A 15,993-nucleotide genomic window follows, 5' to 3' on the forward strand; every position below is an offset into this window, starting at 1 on the left:
GATCCTTAGATGTAATGTCAAATTGCAGATATTTCTTAGTACTATGGCAAGAGATAACCTTACCTTTCAAGTTCTTGCTCCAGTAAGTTTGTAAACTCATCACTTTTTTCCATGTATTTGATGTGCTTCCTCTTCTCTTCCTCTAGTTCATTCAGTGTCTGTCTGTGTGATTTTTCTACCATTAGAAGTTGCTCCAGCATTCGTCTGTGAGTTTCTTTCTGTTTCTCTACAACTTTATCAAGCTACAAAAAAAGCAAAAGCTTCTGAAGTCTTAGGAGAAACTCTTACTGCTCAAGCTTTCATTAATGAAAGATTTTAAGAGAGAATTAATGATACAAAATGCATTAAGTGGCCTGAAGTCTGGATCCTTTGGTATTTCTTTGGAAAGGGTTATTTAGTTCTGTCAGTGTAATTCCAAGGTACTATGTTGCAGGACCCTCAGTCACCTTCTGTTCCTTGTCCTGCCATGACTGGTGCTCAGCAGATAGTAATTAACAGCTGCTATTCCTGGGACTGTGCTTTTCTCAATCATTGTGGTAGAAAAACCATGGCTTGGCAGAAGCAGCCTCCGTTTCACAGAGTGGATGACTGACTTTTAGTTAAATAGAAATAGCTGCCTCATTTGTAGCTGCATAGAGAATGAGAGCATTGAATGGTCTGTGGAAGGTAGGCAGGTAGATCAGAAAGCAGTTTTCCTCTGGTTTTGCAATAAATGCATGGTAGAACCAAGGGTGGAAAACAATCCTGTCTCCTGTGCTTAAACTCCATGTGGCTCTGAGTTTCTAGAGTAAGTAAATGCTAAATTCTGAAATGTTTGCAAGTTGTGGTGGTTCTAGGCTATTTAACAGTGGCATTTCCTGTGCTCCTCAAATTTCACATGTTGTAAAGGGGGTTGCCTTGCAGGTGGTACCTTTGTATTACACTTGGAGCATCAAATTCTTTCCCCTTCCTGAAGAATTTCTGCTGAGCTTCTAAGGATTATTTTATAGTGGTATTTTAGTTTAATTTATTTGAGGTTTTGGTAAGTTTGAAAACCAGAGATATTTGCATAACTGTTCACTGGAGTTACGATGTTTCTGAGAGAAAAATATGCAAGGATTCTCTTATAATTTTGAATTAAGTATGTGACCAAGGTATGTAACTGTGTATATGAAACCAGAACCTTTGGCACTAGTGATCTAGCTGAAGTTTCAGGAAAGGTCACTGGAGGCCATCTACAGACCTAGGAATGCTCTGTGTGAGAGTCTTTGTTTTCTGCTTGTTCCCCTTCCCCTGTGGAGACTGCCTCCCTCATCAAGTCAACACAGGAGCTCTCACCTCCTTTATGGAAACAAGAAATGTGGATCTCAAAGCCTAGTGCTTCCTTTTACCCATAGCATATTCCAGTAGGCCAAGCTGCTTTGCAGTGCTTCCCTCTATTAATAGGAAAGAATTCACAAATGGGCAGTGTGGGAAGCAAGGCTGGTTCTGGTTCTCCAGTGGTTCCCCACAAGGAATTCCATGTACCACAAGAAATGCTGGGGCTTCAGATTCTTCGGGCTACTGCTTATTGTGGCCAATTTAATTCCAGGGAGTATGATTAATTGTCTTTTTTCCTCATGTTTATTCACAATCTAGCTGATAGAAGCAATGACAGTGAGAGCTTGAATACCTGAACATAAATTTCTTGAATGAGTGAGAATATCTCCATTTCTACACAGGCTTCTGAGCCTCCCCATGCTTACCTCAGCTTCTTTATAAGCTTAATATATTCTCTTATGCTTCTCCTAAACTATTGTTAACTTTTTTTGGTGACACTGCTATGAATAAGTAAAAAGGAACTGTTGACAAGACTTTGAAGGTGGTTTGAGTGTAGAAACATTTACCATTTTTAAAGTTGCCTGTTCTTTTTCCTTGTGCCATTGCAGTGTCTTTGCTCTTGCAAAACAGCTGAGCTTATTTCATGCATGATCAAAACATGTAAGGAAACTCCTGACTCTCCTTTTTGGCTGTTTGGTGGTGCTCTTACAGCAGATTGTTAAGTTTTTGTTCTTCTTGTTCACTCCTATCTGGCACACTTTCATGCCAGCAAGGTCAATGCTTTCTGGAATCACAATCCTGATGTAGGACCTCTCTTGGGAAAATATTTCTTACCTAAACCCTTGCATATGCAAGCTTTCTCAGTAAGCTGGAGCTGCCTTAAACAGTAATCTTTTGGCTGTGTTTTCTGTGCCTTTTAGAGAGTTTGGAAACTGAATTGCCTTAAAAGGTCAAGTTGAAGAAAACTGGCCATTTTTAATTTCTCCACAATCTCCTCTGATGATCATCACCTCTTTAAAGATCATGCTGTCAGGTGATTATGTGTTGTTCTCAGAAAGCAACCTGCTCCTATTTTGTGATGATGTTCTGATGCAGTGCTGCTTGCAACTATGGCCCTGCCTTGCTTAAACCAAAATGAACTTGGCATCATCTTTGCATGATACTGCTTGCTGGTGTTAACCCTCAGTGCGAGGTCAGATGAACTCCTAATATCTTTTGGCAGGCAGTCTGCATGGACAGGGTTAAAAAAGTAAAGTGAATCTGTTGGAGAGGGTCCAGTGGAGGGCCACTAAGATGATCAGAGGGTGGAGCATCTCTCCTACAAGAACAGGTTGAGTGAGCTGGATCTCACAGTTCAGCCTGGAGAAGACAAGGCTCCAGGGAGACCTAACAGCAGCCTTCCACTACCTGAAGGGGGCCTATAGAAAGCTGGAGAGGGACTTTTCATAAGGGCTTGTGGTGATAAGACAAGGGGCAGTGGTTTTAAACTGGAGCAGAGAAGATTTAGATTGAACCCTAGGAAGAAGTTCTTTACTGTGAGGGTGATGAGACACTGAAACAGGTTGCCCAGAGAAGCTGTGGATGCTTCATTCCTGGAGGTGTTTAAGACCAGGCTGGATGAGGCTCTGAGTAACCTGGTCTAGTGGGAGGTGTTCCTGCCGATGGCAGGGGGGTTGGAACTAGAGGATCTTTAAGGTCCCTTTCAATTCAAGCCACTCTGTGATTCTGTGATGATTGTGTGAATTGTGTGGATTGGACCAGCACTTCAAAAGTATGTGTTAAGAATCTGAGGGGATGTATAAGTTGCTGTCTTAAGAAAATGCAGAAATTTCTGGCTACAAGCTGATCATATATCAAAATATCATATGTCTGATGGAGATGAGGATTAATCATCAACACAAACCACAATAACCAAATAGTCCTGCTTCTGCACTCTTGAGTATGAGGGATGTGAGACTACCAGCAGTGTTTTATGAGTTCATTATATTTCATTTGGTCTAGAGGACTTGTTGAATGGCTGCAAGAGGTTAATTAAAGTAGTATGTACCAAGAAGAAAGGTAGTAACAGGAGGGTTTTGGTTTGCAGTTCTCAGTGAGCAGTGCCAGTGCCTTTCACTTCACAGTTGTGCTTTTGTCAGTATGGAGATGAGCAGTTTGGAATACAAACCAGTATTTGGGATGGGCAGGAGGGTGAAACAAGGAATGTGAAAATGGGTAAAAGAACAGTAGTACCCTGGGGAAACATGCTTACATGAGATGATGATAGACAAGCGAGTACAATGCTGCATGAAAGCTGTTTTCACACTGTGGTTTTCTGCTGTTGCTCAGATTAGGAGATGCATTTAGGTTTTCTTTTCAAGATTGTTGTCAAATCCATTCTACTTTGAGTGTTCCCAGCTGGTACATGGCTGTTATGAAAGGGGACATGGTGAAGAGAGACAGCATGGGATTCCACTCAGAAGAGAAGGGAAGAGGTGCTGGGCCTGTCTCCTGGTACAGGAGAAAAGAGATTTGGAGAGGCAGCAGATCCTACATCACAATTAATGCAGACTCTTGAGATCTGCATGTCAACTGTGTAATGGGCATGGGCATTTGGCCTTGTCACACTTGTGTGTGCTGTTGTACAGCAGGCCTCTTCCTTCCTGCAGAGCCAAGCAGAGCAGAGTCTGCAGCAGGGTTGTTGCAGTTCTGTGTGGTTTGTTTGGAAGCTCTGTTGTGCCCTTCTACATGATAAGGGCACTTCACAGGGGAGCAAATTTGACTCTTGTATTTTGTTATTGTACAGCATGCCTCTTCCTTCCTGCAGGGCCAAGCAGAGCTGAGTATGCAGCAGGGTTGCAGCTCTGTGTGGTTTGTTTGGAAGCTCTGTTGTGCCCTTCTACATGATAAGGGCACTTCACAGGGGAGCAAATTTGACTCTTGTATTTTCCCTGTGAGATCTTGCAGCTGACTTCTATGTCTCCAGCAGAGAAGAGAGAGAAGTTGTGTGGACCCCTGCTAATGTGACATCCTCACACAGGAGTGGTCTGCAATAGCTACTGGTTCCTCATGTTACTCTTTCCAAATGCTGAATTTTCTCCTGCAGAAATACCCATTTATACATATGTGCACCTGTTTAATCATCATATACAGTTCTTGGCTATAAACCAATTAGCAGAGGACTAATAAGCAGCAGCATAAAATCTCTTCCATTGAAAACTGGAGTGATAAAACTTTAATTGATTTGTTGTTTAGTTCTTGCTAACCATATGGTCTTTTTGCTAGAATTAATTGACCATACTGTACAATACAATGGAGAACAAGAAGCATGAGCTTACATAACTGTGAATAGTTGAGCAAGCTAAAAATTCAGGGGAATATATTTTGTTCACCAACTTGTGTCTGAAGCCAGTCTAGGATGGTGTGTCTCATATCTGTCACATTGGAACTGAACTTTTTGTCCTTTTTAGATTGTTCTGTGTGTGGTGCTGTGCCAGAATAAAATCCAAGTTAGTTATGTTTCTTGATCCTAAGTTTAGTGCAATGTTATTCCTATTAATAATACCCTCATGGTCATTGTTTTTAAATGCATAATCCCTAGTTCAGGATTACTGGAGATTATGGGAGCAGTTTCTTCCTTGTCTTTTTCACTGCTACCTGAGCCAATTTTCCATGCAGATATGTTGGTCTGCTTTTCTTGAATGCCATGTTGCTAATGTTCATGACTGAGTGTCTTCCTGTGACTCTTAACATACTGTGTCCTGCAGCTGTTGTTGTTGGAAAGTTGTGACCAACACTTTTAAGACCTCGTGAGGATGCAATCAGATGTACTTTGTTAAAAGGCTGATGAGGCTGCATCTTTCCATGAGCTGATTGGCGCTGGGATTTGATAAACTGATTCAATTTGGACTGTCCATGATGGATGAAATCTATAAGCTTTCCTCTAGTTTCACTGCCTGCTCATGTCCAGCTTCTCATCCATCAGCACCCCAAAGTCCTTTTCCACAGGGCTGCTTTTTAACACCTCATCCCCCAGTCTGTATTGATAGTGAGGATTGTTCTGGCTCAGGTGCAGAAACCTGCACTTGCTCTTGTTGAACCTCATGAGGTTCACCTGGACCCACCTCTCCAGCTTGTCCAGGGCCCTCTGGATGACATCCTGTCCCTCTGGTGTATAGACAGCACCACACAGATTGGTGTCATCTGCAAACTTGCAGATAGTGCATTCAATCTCACTATGTCATTGATAAAAATATTAAACAGCACTGATCCCAGTACAGACCCCTGAGGGACACCACTCGTCACTGCTCTCCATCTGGACTTCAAGCCATTGAGTGCTGCCCTCTGGATGTGACCATCCCACCATTTCCTTATCCACTGAACAGTCCACCCAGCAATTCCATATTTCTCCAACTTGGCAAGCAGGATGTTCTGGGGGACCGTGTGAAAGGCCTTGCAGAAGTTCAGATGGATCTCATCCATAGGCTGTCCCTTATCCACTGGCATAGACACTTTGTCATAGAAAGACACAAGGTTGGTCATGCAGGATTTGCCCCTAGTAAATCCATGCTGGCTATCTTGAACCATGCAAAGATGAAAAATCTTTTCAGGACTTTGTGTCAGACAGAAGTAAAAACAAAAATCTATTTTCTTTTATGCCCCTTTAAATGCAAAAGAATGTATCCTTAATTGTGAGGATTAGGAGTAAGCTTGTTGGGCAGTCATTAGGTTGCAGAAAAAAATAACTGTAGAGCAAATTTGTCTTAGAAAACCTCTCCTTTCAAAGAAAACCCAAAACAATCTCCTCATAGCCAAGGAGGATAGTCTGTCACACACACAGATTTCTCAAAGGAAGGTTTATTACTACTGCTTTTAATTTTGCTACATCTCTTCCCCTATGAATCCTGTTCCTAGTGAGTAAAACTGCCCAGTTATCAAATGTTCTTGCTACATTATTGACCAATTTTGCCAAGAAACTTCATAAAGTTTAGCACAGATGAGTGAATTGTGAGAGGTTAAAGGATCGATAATCTTAGAGATGCCTTCTGAAATTCACTATGTTGTTTAACTGAGTTTGGGGAAGATCCCATGTGTTCAGGGCTAGAAGACTAAATTGTGAGACACTTGCCCTAGAGGAACTGGTTCAGCAGAGGTTATGTAGGCAGGTACAAAGGTAGATTGTCTTGGTGGCAGAGGGGCATTTGAAATGGTCCATTCCCACACTTTTTGGCTGGTTCTACTTCTCATTGGTTTATTATAAACATCCAGACAAACCTAAATGAATCTCTGACTTGGTGGGATTTTGCAACTGTATTTGGGAGGATTTTCAAATTGAAATTACGGAATGCCTGCTGATTTTGGTTTATCAAGATGTGCAAAGTGGCAGCAGCTCTTCTAGCCATTCAGCCCTTTTTCAGTCCTTTTTCAGTCCTTTTCAGGTTGTTTACCTTTGCCTTTGGGATTTGCTAAATCCAGTGGAGTTACAAATCCTTTCTCTGCCATCAGGTGTAAGAAGGACAAAATTGTGTGTAAGCTTATGTAAAATAACAAGCTGAATTTATATTTGCAGCCTCTTTTTTGTTTGTTTTAACCTCTCTTCAGATTATTTCCATTTGTGCTCAAAGTTTCTGCGACACAATGCCACAGTGTTTGGAAACAAATTAACCTCCATAGTTGAACTGTATCTGTTTCAGATTATAGCCCTAGATTTTAAACTTCAAGACTCTGGAATTAGGACTGACCTTTTTCCTGACATAATTTCCTCTGTACCCTTAGGTCCATTTCTGTTCAGAAAGCTTGGAAAACACTTGGCAGAAGAATTTTAGTCATCATTTTGGCTTTTATTTTTTATGATGACTATCTATAGTGAGCAGCATATATAAAAAACATTTAGCTAATTTCAAGAGGAGGCAGTTGGGGGAAAACACACATATTTTGTTGTGAAGAGATTTTAATATCCAGTGATTTGCACGTCAGGATAGAAATGAAATTCAGCTTACATTGTTTGGGACCTGTAAACATAGACAGCTGTGCTGTCACAGCTGAGCAAGACCTCAGCAGCTGTTAATAAGATGGCCTTGATTAGATGAATGGAAGGCATCTCTTGCTATGGGCTGTGAATTTGGATAACAGAAAGAAAAAAGAACAAACGAAAGAAGGTGAGGCCAGAAATAGAAGGCTGATTATGAGATTTTGAGTTGCACAAAATTATGTCTGTCTATGCTTAAAGCCCCCAGTGTGCAGTATAAATGAGGATCATTAGGAACCTGTTTAATTTAGGGACCCCACTGAACTCCAGACTTCATTCTCCTCTCAGTTAGGCTCATGTTAAATTCTAGATTTAGAGCTCATTTGCTTTTCCCCCTGGATGTCAGTGAGATATTTTCTGTTGGATTTGGTGCGAATGATGTTTAAATATCAGTTACATGTTCATACCTCTCCCATGGGCTTTTCATAGATATCTTCTTGCCATTGCTCCGCCTTTGTTTGAATAGCATCTCGCTGGAGAGCCTCTAACACCTTCTTGGGAGTAACAAAGCCATATTGTGCCTCAAGCACAGCCAAGTCAATTTTTTCAGCCTTAAGTACTCCTATAACTTCATCTTGAGCCTGCAGAAACACAAAGTAAGGTTTAATTTTGTTAAACACTATGCGCGTATTTACAGATAAGCTTTCTACTTTTGATTCCACAAAAGCTAGAAAACCTGTTTAAAGAAAGCTGTGTGTGTAAAGTGCCTCAAAATATCATGAAGACAGTTCAAAAGCCTTAGGGAAATGCTGGCCTTTCAGTACTTCTATTAGTTTTGCATGAACTCCAACATCTTCAGAGCCCTCATCAATGCTGATTAGATTGTATTGCTGCTTGTGGACCAGTGTGTGGCATTCACAACACCAAATTTCAGGAGAAAGTGTGACTTGTGTTAGTGCAGAATGCTAGAGTGGTTTGAATACTGTGTTCAGTTTTGGGCCCCTCACTACAAGAAGGACATTGAGGTGCTGGAGCAGGTCCAGAGAAGGGAAGCAAAGCTGGTGAAGGATCTAGAGAACAAGTGTTAAGAAGAGCAGCTGAGGGAACTGGGATTGTTTAGTCTGGAGCAGAGGAGATTGGATTGAGGTGGGGGTTGGTCTCTTCTTCCTAGTCATAGGACAAGAGGAAATGGTCTGAATTTTTTTTTTCAGGCATTTTTTTTCAGGCAGTGTTCAGGCATTAGAACAGGCTGGTTAGGGGAGGTGATAGAGTCACCATCCCTGGAGATGTTCAAGAAACGTGTGGACATGGCAATCAGAGATGTGGTTTAGTGGCCATGATATTGTCAGGTCAGTAGTTGGACTCAATGATCTAAGAGATCTTTTCTAATCAAAACAATTCTGTGATTCTGTAGTTTAAACCTGCCTGGGGTCATCTGTTTCTGTTGTTACAATGAGCTAGTTTGAGTGGTGACTGCAGTGAGTTGTGTGGTACAGGGGCTGTGACCCTTTGCAACATACATTCCAAGGCTATGCCATAATGGCAGTTCTTGAAAGTAAGATTAATTGCCTTCCAAGCTGGCAGTGGGGTCCTGTGTGCAGGTATATGTATGTGTGCATCCATGGGTGAGACCATGCCTCATGTTTTTATAGAGATGCAGATGTGCACTTACTTGTGTACGTGCTTGCAGCATCAAGTGTTTCAGAAGTGAAGATAGTCTCAATTTGTGAGAAAAAAACCTAATTAAAAGATCATGATTAAATGAAGTTGGTGTTATCTGGTATCCAAAAATTGTGTTATTTCAATAGCCTAAAAATGTGCTTTCTGCTTTCTCTTTTTAAATGTCAGGGTGTTGCCTTAATATTACAAAATATCTGAGGACATCCTGCTACCAAAGAGCAGATACACTGCATTCTGAGATCTGTTTTCAATAGGTTTTTCTGTGTATGTGTTTCAGAAAGGGCACAAGCTAGCAGGTGCACATGCCCTGCTTCCTATCATATGGTATTGCTCTCTAAATCTGTACTCCATGCTGGAGAAACATGCCCTATGTATCTGCAGTATTGATTCTCTCTGCTCTTGGAATAAAACAACAAAACAAACCCCCAAGAACGTAGTTACTTGACATAGTTACTAGCTGTTACACACGAAAATTGCAGGGCACAGAATACCTTCTGTGAATATTGTGCTAATTTTCTGAAATTCTCTCATGAGAATATCTGATTACATGAATGCTTCCACTGGAGGGAGTGGGTTAGATCACCACCTTCCCAAGGGCTGCATCCATCTCTTTTTTCCTGCATCCTCTGGTGGTGGAGGTTGCCCTCTGCCTCTGTTGTGGTGATATAACTACATGAACTTTCTCAAACATCCATTGTCTGCAATGGTCTTGGATAAAAACAAACCTAAGTACGTGCTAATCCTAGAAGGGTAGACTAGAAATGGAGGAAATCAGAAAGAGGGATGTGTCAGGAGAGCGTTACACTTTTGACTGCTTTTGTCTGGAGTACTTCTGTAACCCTGTTTGTGACTGCTTAAAAATAAATAGAATAATCTGGTTTTGATTTCTAATCCTTAAACATTGTAGAACAATCCTAGAAGAGTGATCTCTGTGCATTCTGAATGTTCTGGAAGTGTAATGTTATAACATTTAACTTTGAAACTTAGTTAGGATTGGATTGACAACTTATCTTCAGAGATTGGACTTAGCATCACAGGAGGTGGAAAATATGGAACAAAAAATGACTTCTAGCTTTTTTAATTCATGAATGGTGGGTAGGATATAAAAATGTCTATAGGAGTCTCATCGTTTTCCAGCTTTGATTTCACTCTCTTCCAGTTTTAAATCTCAAGAATTGAATTATTGGAATGGAATGGAATGGAATGGAATGGAATGGAATGGAATAGAATAGAATAGAATTAACCAGGTTGGAAGAGACCTTTGAGAGCATCGAGTCCAACCTATGTTATGTATGTTTATATATACATTTGTATTAAACAAGTGTAATGAAGCGTATGTGTGTGTAATATATACACAAACCTCTCTGAGAGGAAGAGAGAAGTGTGAAAGAGTATGAATTTTCATCTAAATATTTTACAAACAGGGAAATCTGTTTGCACCATGCAGTGTTCTGTAGCAGTTTGCCTTGTACCTGCCCTTAGGGATTGATACATCTGTCAAATATTTGTAGTGCACGTTTGTTCTGTTAAGCATTTATGAATTACTATGTAAATATGTTCATATATGTTAAGAATGGAACTAGCCAGAAATGTCTAGGTAAGAAGCTCTGAAACTTTGTGATACACTCATTTATGCCACTTGGGCCGATTTGCTCTTCCCTCTGCCTGTGAGCAGTTTAAAGTGGCCATCACTACTTATGTGCAATCAGCCTGCCACAGAAGTGTTCTCCCTGTGAGCTGCAAATCTGGTTCCCACTTCCTGAAATTATGTTTGACCAGGTTAGGCATAATTTTCCACTTGGCAGCTGGCTCCTTTTCCAGATAAAAAAAAATGCTTTCTCTTCAAAATCCAGTGAGCTAAGTGGTATTCAACACTTGAAGCTTCATATTCTGGGAAATAAAATGGCTATTTCGATTTTTGTAGCAAAAAGATGTTCGAATACTGTTGAGTGAGTTAATTCTTGTGACCTGGGACATGCTGACTCATAGGAAGTAATATTCATGACTGTGCAGGAGAGGGGAAATAAGAAATAATCAACAGATCTTAAATGTCTCTGATATATTCTCCATAGGGTTTTTTCAGTGACAAATCTATTCAAAGTGCTTAGTATGGGGCAGCACAAAAGGAAGGTTTTGTGAGTTTTCTGCTTTCAGAGTTACATGATCCCTCACAGTGGATCATGAGTGTTTTTACTGTGACACAGGAACATTGTGAATAAATTCTATTTGTATTTAAGGGTGGTGTAAAGATCACTTTTTTCTGGCTGATAGCTGGGCTGGAGGAAGTGTGTTTGCATCTGGAATATGAAATAAGAAAATAAATCACCTGTAATTCACCCTCAAGGACACTAAGAAGAAACAGCAGGTCATCACGAGAGAGATCCTCTCTTTTCTTGAAAGAACTTGTTTGTTTTTTCTCTGCTTTAGGACTTCTTAGGATGGTACTAGCTTGGGCTGCATCCTTCTCCTTTAGCCTTTGTTGCACGTTTCCTTTGCCACTATAACCAACTTCTTCATCATGGTGGTCTTTTGGTCTTTGCTGGATCAGCTTTGGTCTGGTTGGGCTTTCTGTGCTGTTACTTCTGGAACGCATGGTTTCTCTCTCTGAAGCTGAAGGAAGGTGGGGAAAAAAATTAATTGTTTCAACTATTAATTGTTTCAACTAACAGAGTCTATAAAATTATTACCATAATTTGTGATGAATATTATTCCCTGCAGACTGGCAGTTTTTCCTCCCACACAAAGATGTTTGTCATTTGACAAAAGCTGACCAACTTACGTAAGGCAAGAGGACTGGGCTGTGATCTTTACTGGGTGCCTGTAGTGAAGTGGATCACAACTGATCTTACATATTTCTAACAATTCCCTGCTCAATATCTGCAAAGGCAGCAACTTCAGCAGCAGTGCTGTGCACATCATTGCAGACCATGCTTCTACCTTGAGAGACAGGACCTCTCTCACACCTTTCAGGTAGATGTGATGAGGCAAATTTAGGTTTAGGGGATTTTCACTAGGCAGAACTTTCAGTTCCAATTTCATAACATCCCAGCCTTTGCTGTACAGCCATGTTTTGTTTGCCTTTCTGAGGGAGAGCACAAAAACAGTCCTTCACTAATAGGAATGATGCAGTTGCCTTCCCTGCATTTTGCAAAATGTAGAGGTTAGCACATCCAGACTGCAAATGGTTGGCCTCATTTTAAACATCTCCTCCCCAACACCACCACCACTCCCCACACCAAATTACCTTGCTGTAACCATGGGGTGTGTGTCCCCCACCCTGATAACCACATAGTACTTAACCTTACTACTTCTTTAGTGCTGGACTCTAGCACTCTAGAGGTGTCAGTACCTGGCCAAAGGGAGACTTATCTAACTAGGCCCCTTTGAAGTGCCACTCTGAAGTAAACATACTCTATTGCCTTTTCAGATAAATGACTAACACTGTGTAAATATTGATTAACCTCAGGAACTGTGTTTTGCTTATCACTACTCAGATTAAAGTATGAACGGATTATTGTCCACCTCTACAGGAAAACTGTAGTCATGGCCACTGTCTAGCAGACAAAACCCTAAATATGTGATTCAAAGGTGAAATCAAACATGTTCCAAATACAAATAAGGCACAATTATTCTTCTTAAACTGCAAAGTTTAATTGCTGAAAAGTCCATAGCCTCAAATGGTCACACCAGGGCATAAGGAAGAGGTTTGTCCTACCAAGAAGGATGCCCTGTCTCTCTTTTCTCTTACACTGTAGACATGCTCTTGACTTCAAGGCCACATGCCATACACAGTTTTCACAGTTGCAGGAGACAAGCTGTGACTACCTTTAAGGTTGTTCGTACTTTCTAATCAGTTAGGCCAGTCCTTATTGCACTGGCAAAATGCACTTGATCCCTGAGAGGAACTGCTGACCTGCCAAATAGGTTACCCTCCTATGAAGATGGCACTTTGCAGCATCCCAGAGTGGATTTTTGTTCTTTTCTTGTTGGGCTGAGTTGCTATGTGTAGTTCAGCTGCATTCTCATCTGGCATTTCTGAATGCCAGTGCATGCTGTTGAATCTGCTAATGCAGATATTTATCAGATTTAGCAATTACCATGGTATTTGTAATGATTAATAAGATCCCCTCTCACTCTTCTCCTCTCCATGCTTAACAGCCCCAGGTCTCTCTGCCTTTCCTCATAAGACAGCTGTTCAGTCCCTTAATCATCCTTGTAGCCCTCCATTGGACTCTCTCTAGTATTTCCCTGTCCCTCCTGAACAGAAGAAACATGAGCAGAAGAAACAAGGATATTTGTCAGCATTCTCATATGGTGCTTTATGTTCCGGGTAGGTAATACCTTCTTTCATCAAAAACAAAAGAAGATTGAAAGGGACCATCCAGATCATGAAGTTGTGTCTCCTGAGATCACAGCCTATTGCACAGTGGGTACAAAATAGAGATTAGTTTACTGAAGTTTGCTAATTGAAAAGCAGAAGGCCTGCGTTCTGCACTGTTGTGCCTCCCTTCACGTTACAAGGTGTCTGGTTTACTGAAGATTTTGCAGTGGTATCTTGCTTGAAGTCACAAGGTGATGGTTCCCAGGCTCATCAGATTCAGTGCAACTGGTTCCAAATTAAAAATGGAGTTAAGGGTAGGTTACTTTGATGTTGTGGTAGATCAAATTCTTGCAAGTAACATACTCAGCAGAGTGTGAATCTATTCTCAGTGTTCATGCTCTTGGGCTTTTTTATAGTTTGTTTTCTGTTCTGTTTTTTAAAGAGCTTGCTCATCTCTGAACAAGTGTGCTGTCCATCTGCATGCAAAACAGGAATTCTCTTCTCAAGCCTTTTCTAGAACCAGTTCCTTCTGACAGCATGTGTTTAGGACTTTCGTCCTTTCCCTGAGAGGGAATGCATTGCTTTGTGGTAGATCTGCCCCACTTCCACAGATAGAGCCCTTCCTTTTGGGTAGATTGCTTGAGCATTTTCCTCAAAACTGTTTTCAGTGGCTTCTGTCCAGAGGGATGCTCTGTTGTATCAGCATTTGGGCTGTGCTTTTAATCACCATTGACTCTTGCAATATTTTGGTGCATAGACTGGCCAGTAAATAAGAAGGAATTTCTTTTCTTTAGTGGGTTTTCACCCAGGGTCTCTGGGATGTTTCCATCCCGGCATGGAAACTGCAAGATTAAACTCTATCTGGGAACAATGATTCAGGAATGCTAACCTGTTTAGCCTTCTACATCTGTTGGCATGTAGAGTTGCAGGGAGTCAAGCAGGGGAAAGAAAATAGATTAGCAGCTAGTCTGTTTTCCCTCTTTCAGGATCTTGTCAAATTTTGGTCTTTGAAGCCCTTGGGGATCCTGCAAGAACAGCAATTACTCAAATGGGAAGAAAGTTTGGATTCAAAAGAGGATGCAGACACTCACAGACAGGAATAGTGTATGGTTGACAGTTGGGCATGATTTTTTTTATGCTCATATCACCACTTTGTCAAATTTCTCATCCCTTGGAATCAGGGAGCCTATTCTGAGACAGTAAGTTGCCTTTTGGACTTTAAGAGAGTTACCACGTTATTCTGGTGATGGTAAAGGTACTGTGAAATTTTGACCATCTGTTGTCTTCTCCTCCCGCTTCCAATCCTGCAGTGTTTTGCACATATGCAGTGATTGTGGTTAGGTAATACCTTCTCAAGTCCCCTTAATGTATGAGGTTGACACAGGTTCACAGCTTTCTTTAGAAGGCTGCACCTGTGTGGGAAGTTTTCTTCACCTCCTTTTGAAGAAACTGTGTCAGTTGTCTCTCATTTCAGTACTGGTGTGTGAACTTGTAATGTGGTCTTCACTTTTGAAATGTCTTTAATTACATACACATACACCCATCACAGGATTTTGTGCTTGGAAAGAGGCTCTCCCACGTGGTCCTTTTTGTGGCTCTGAGCTCAGATAATGGTCAGGTATTGAGACAGGCTGCCCAGGGAGGTGCTGGAGTCACTGTCACTGAGGTGCTCAAGAAACATGTGGACATGGAACTTGAAGACATGGTTTAATCACCATGGTGGACTTAGCTTGGTGGTTGGATTCAATGACCTTAGAGGTCTTTTCCAAGACCTCTGCTGATTAACTGATACCAGCCCATCTCCTGTTGTGGCTCAGGTGGTGTTTGTACAGGAGCTCATACTGTGGCTGTTCAAACCATGCCCGTCCTCAATCTTCTGCATGAGCTGCTTGCTTGGAACACACTTGAAATTTTTGTATTGGGAAAATATGGTTAGGAATTCTCCTATTCAGAGATGTCAAACCTTTTTCTAGGCAAGGCTCTTCAGACAGTCCATGAAACAAAGTGGTGTGTGTACTGACTAGATCACCTCGTGATGATCCATGAGAAAATCAAGAGTTTGGGCTCCCGGCTGTATCGCATAACAATTCTATGGGAAAACTGTGTAGCTGTTCTGCAACTTGAAATGAAGACCTGGATTCCACAGTGCTTCCAGCCCAGAAATCAGTACTTTGAGACATTTCTGTCATGTGCTGATTTTTCCCTTATCCCTTAGAACAACTTCTGACTGGACCTAACACGCAGAGGCACTCCCATCACTTTTTTTTCCTGCTAAATTCTTCTTCTTTCTCCTTCACAGGAATTCAGCTCTCCTAGTTTGTGGTGCAGTATTTTGCTAAGTTGATGATAGTCTTAGAAAATTACAGTATATTTATTACATTATCCGTGGGCAGTTTGTGTAGCAAATATGTTAGACACAGTGGATTTGTTGGAGGAGATCTGTCTTCTCAGTGAGGTGTTACACATGCCACAAGGTCACAATGTGCAACTAAAGGTTTAGTTGTAGTGGGAGAAAGATTCTGAAGTTTTATGCTTCCCATAGCTTCCACATGCTGCTGCAGGGCAACACCACCAGCATAATCCTATGTTTTCATGGCTTCAAAAGACTGAGGAGGAATCAAAACAAAAATAGCTAGAATTTCTTTAGTATTCTGCTTCTGATAGCTGAGAGGAATTTTGTGCTATTATGCTGAATTCCTTCTGAGAGATTAATATGGGGAATTTTTTTGCTGTCTGCTTCCCAGGA

General features: G+C 41.2%; 2 protein-coding genes across 4 annotated transcripts in view; one reads left to right on the forward strand and one right to left on the reverse strand.

Annotated features, from left to right (window-relative positions):
- Positions 1 to 15,993, forward strand: part of CMSS1 (cms1 ribosomal small subunit homolog) — a 236,231-nt gene that overhangs the window by 75,682 nt on the left and 144,556 nt on the right. The window lies entirely within an intron of this gene.
- Positions 1 to 15,993, reverse strand: part of FILIP1L (filamin A interacting protein 1 like) — a 189,959-nt gene that overhangs the window by 72,116 nt on the left and 101,850 nt on the right. For all 3 annotated transcript variants that reach the window (XM_054163936.1, XM_054163937.1, XM_054163938.1), the window contains 3 exons: positions 11,253 to 11,536; positions 7,714 to 7,887; positions 64 to 242 (listed from right to left, as the gene is read on the reverse strand). In XM_054163936.1, the coding sequence (XP_054019911.1) occupies positions 64 to 242; positions 7,714 to 7,887; positions 11,253 to 11,536 (637 nt within the window). The remainder of the gene's footprint in view (positions 1 to 63; positions 243 to 7,713; positions 7,888 to 11,252; positions 11,537 to 15,993) is intronic.

Source organism: Dryobates pubescens, chromosome 8 (assembly GCF_014839835.1).
Source record: "Dryobates pubescens isolate bDryPub1 chromosome 8, bDryPub1.pri, whole genome shotgun sequence".
NCBI lineage: Eukaryota > Metazoa > Chordata > Aves > Piciformes > Picidae > Dryobates > Dryobates pubescens.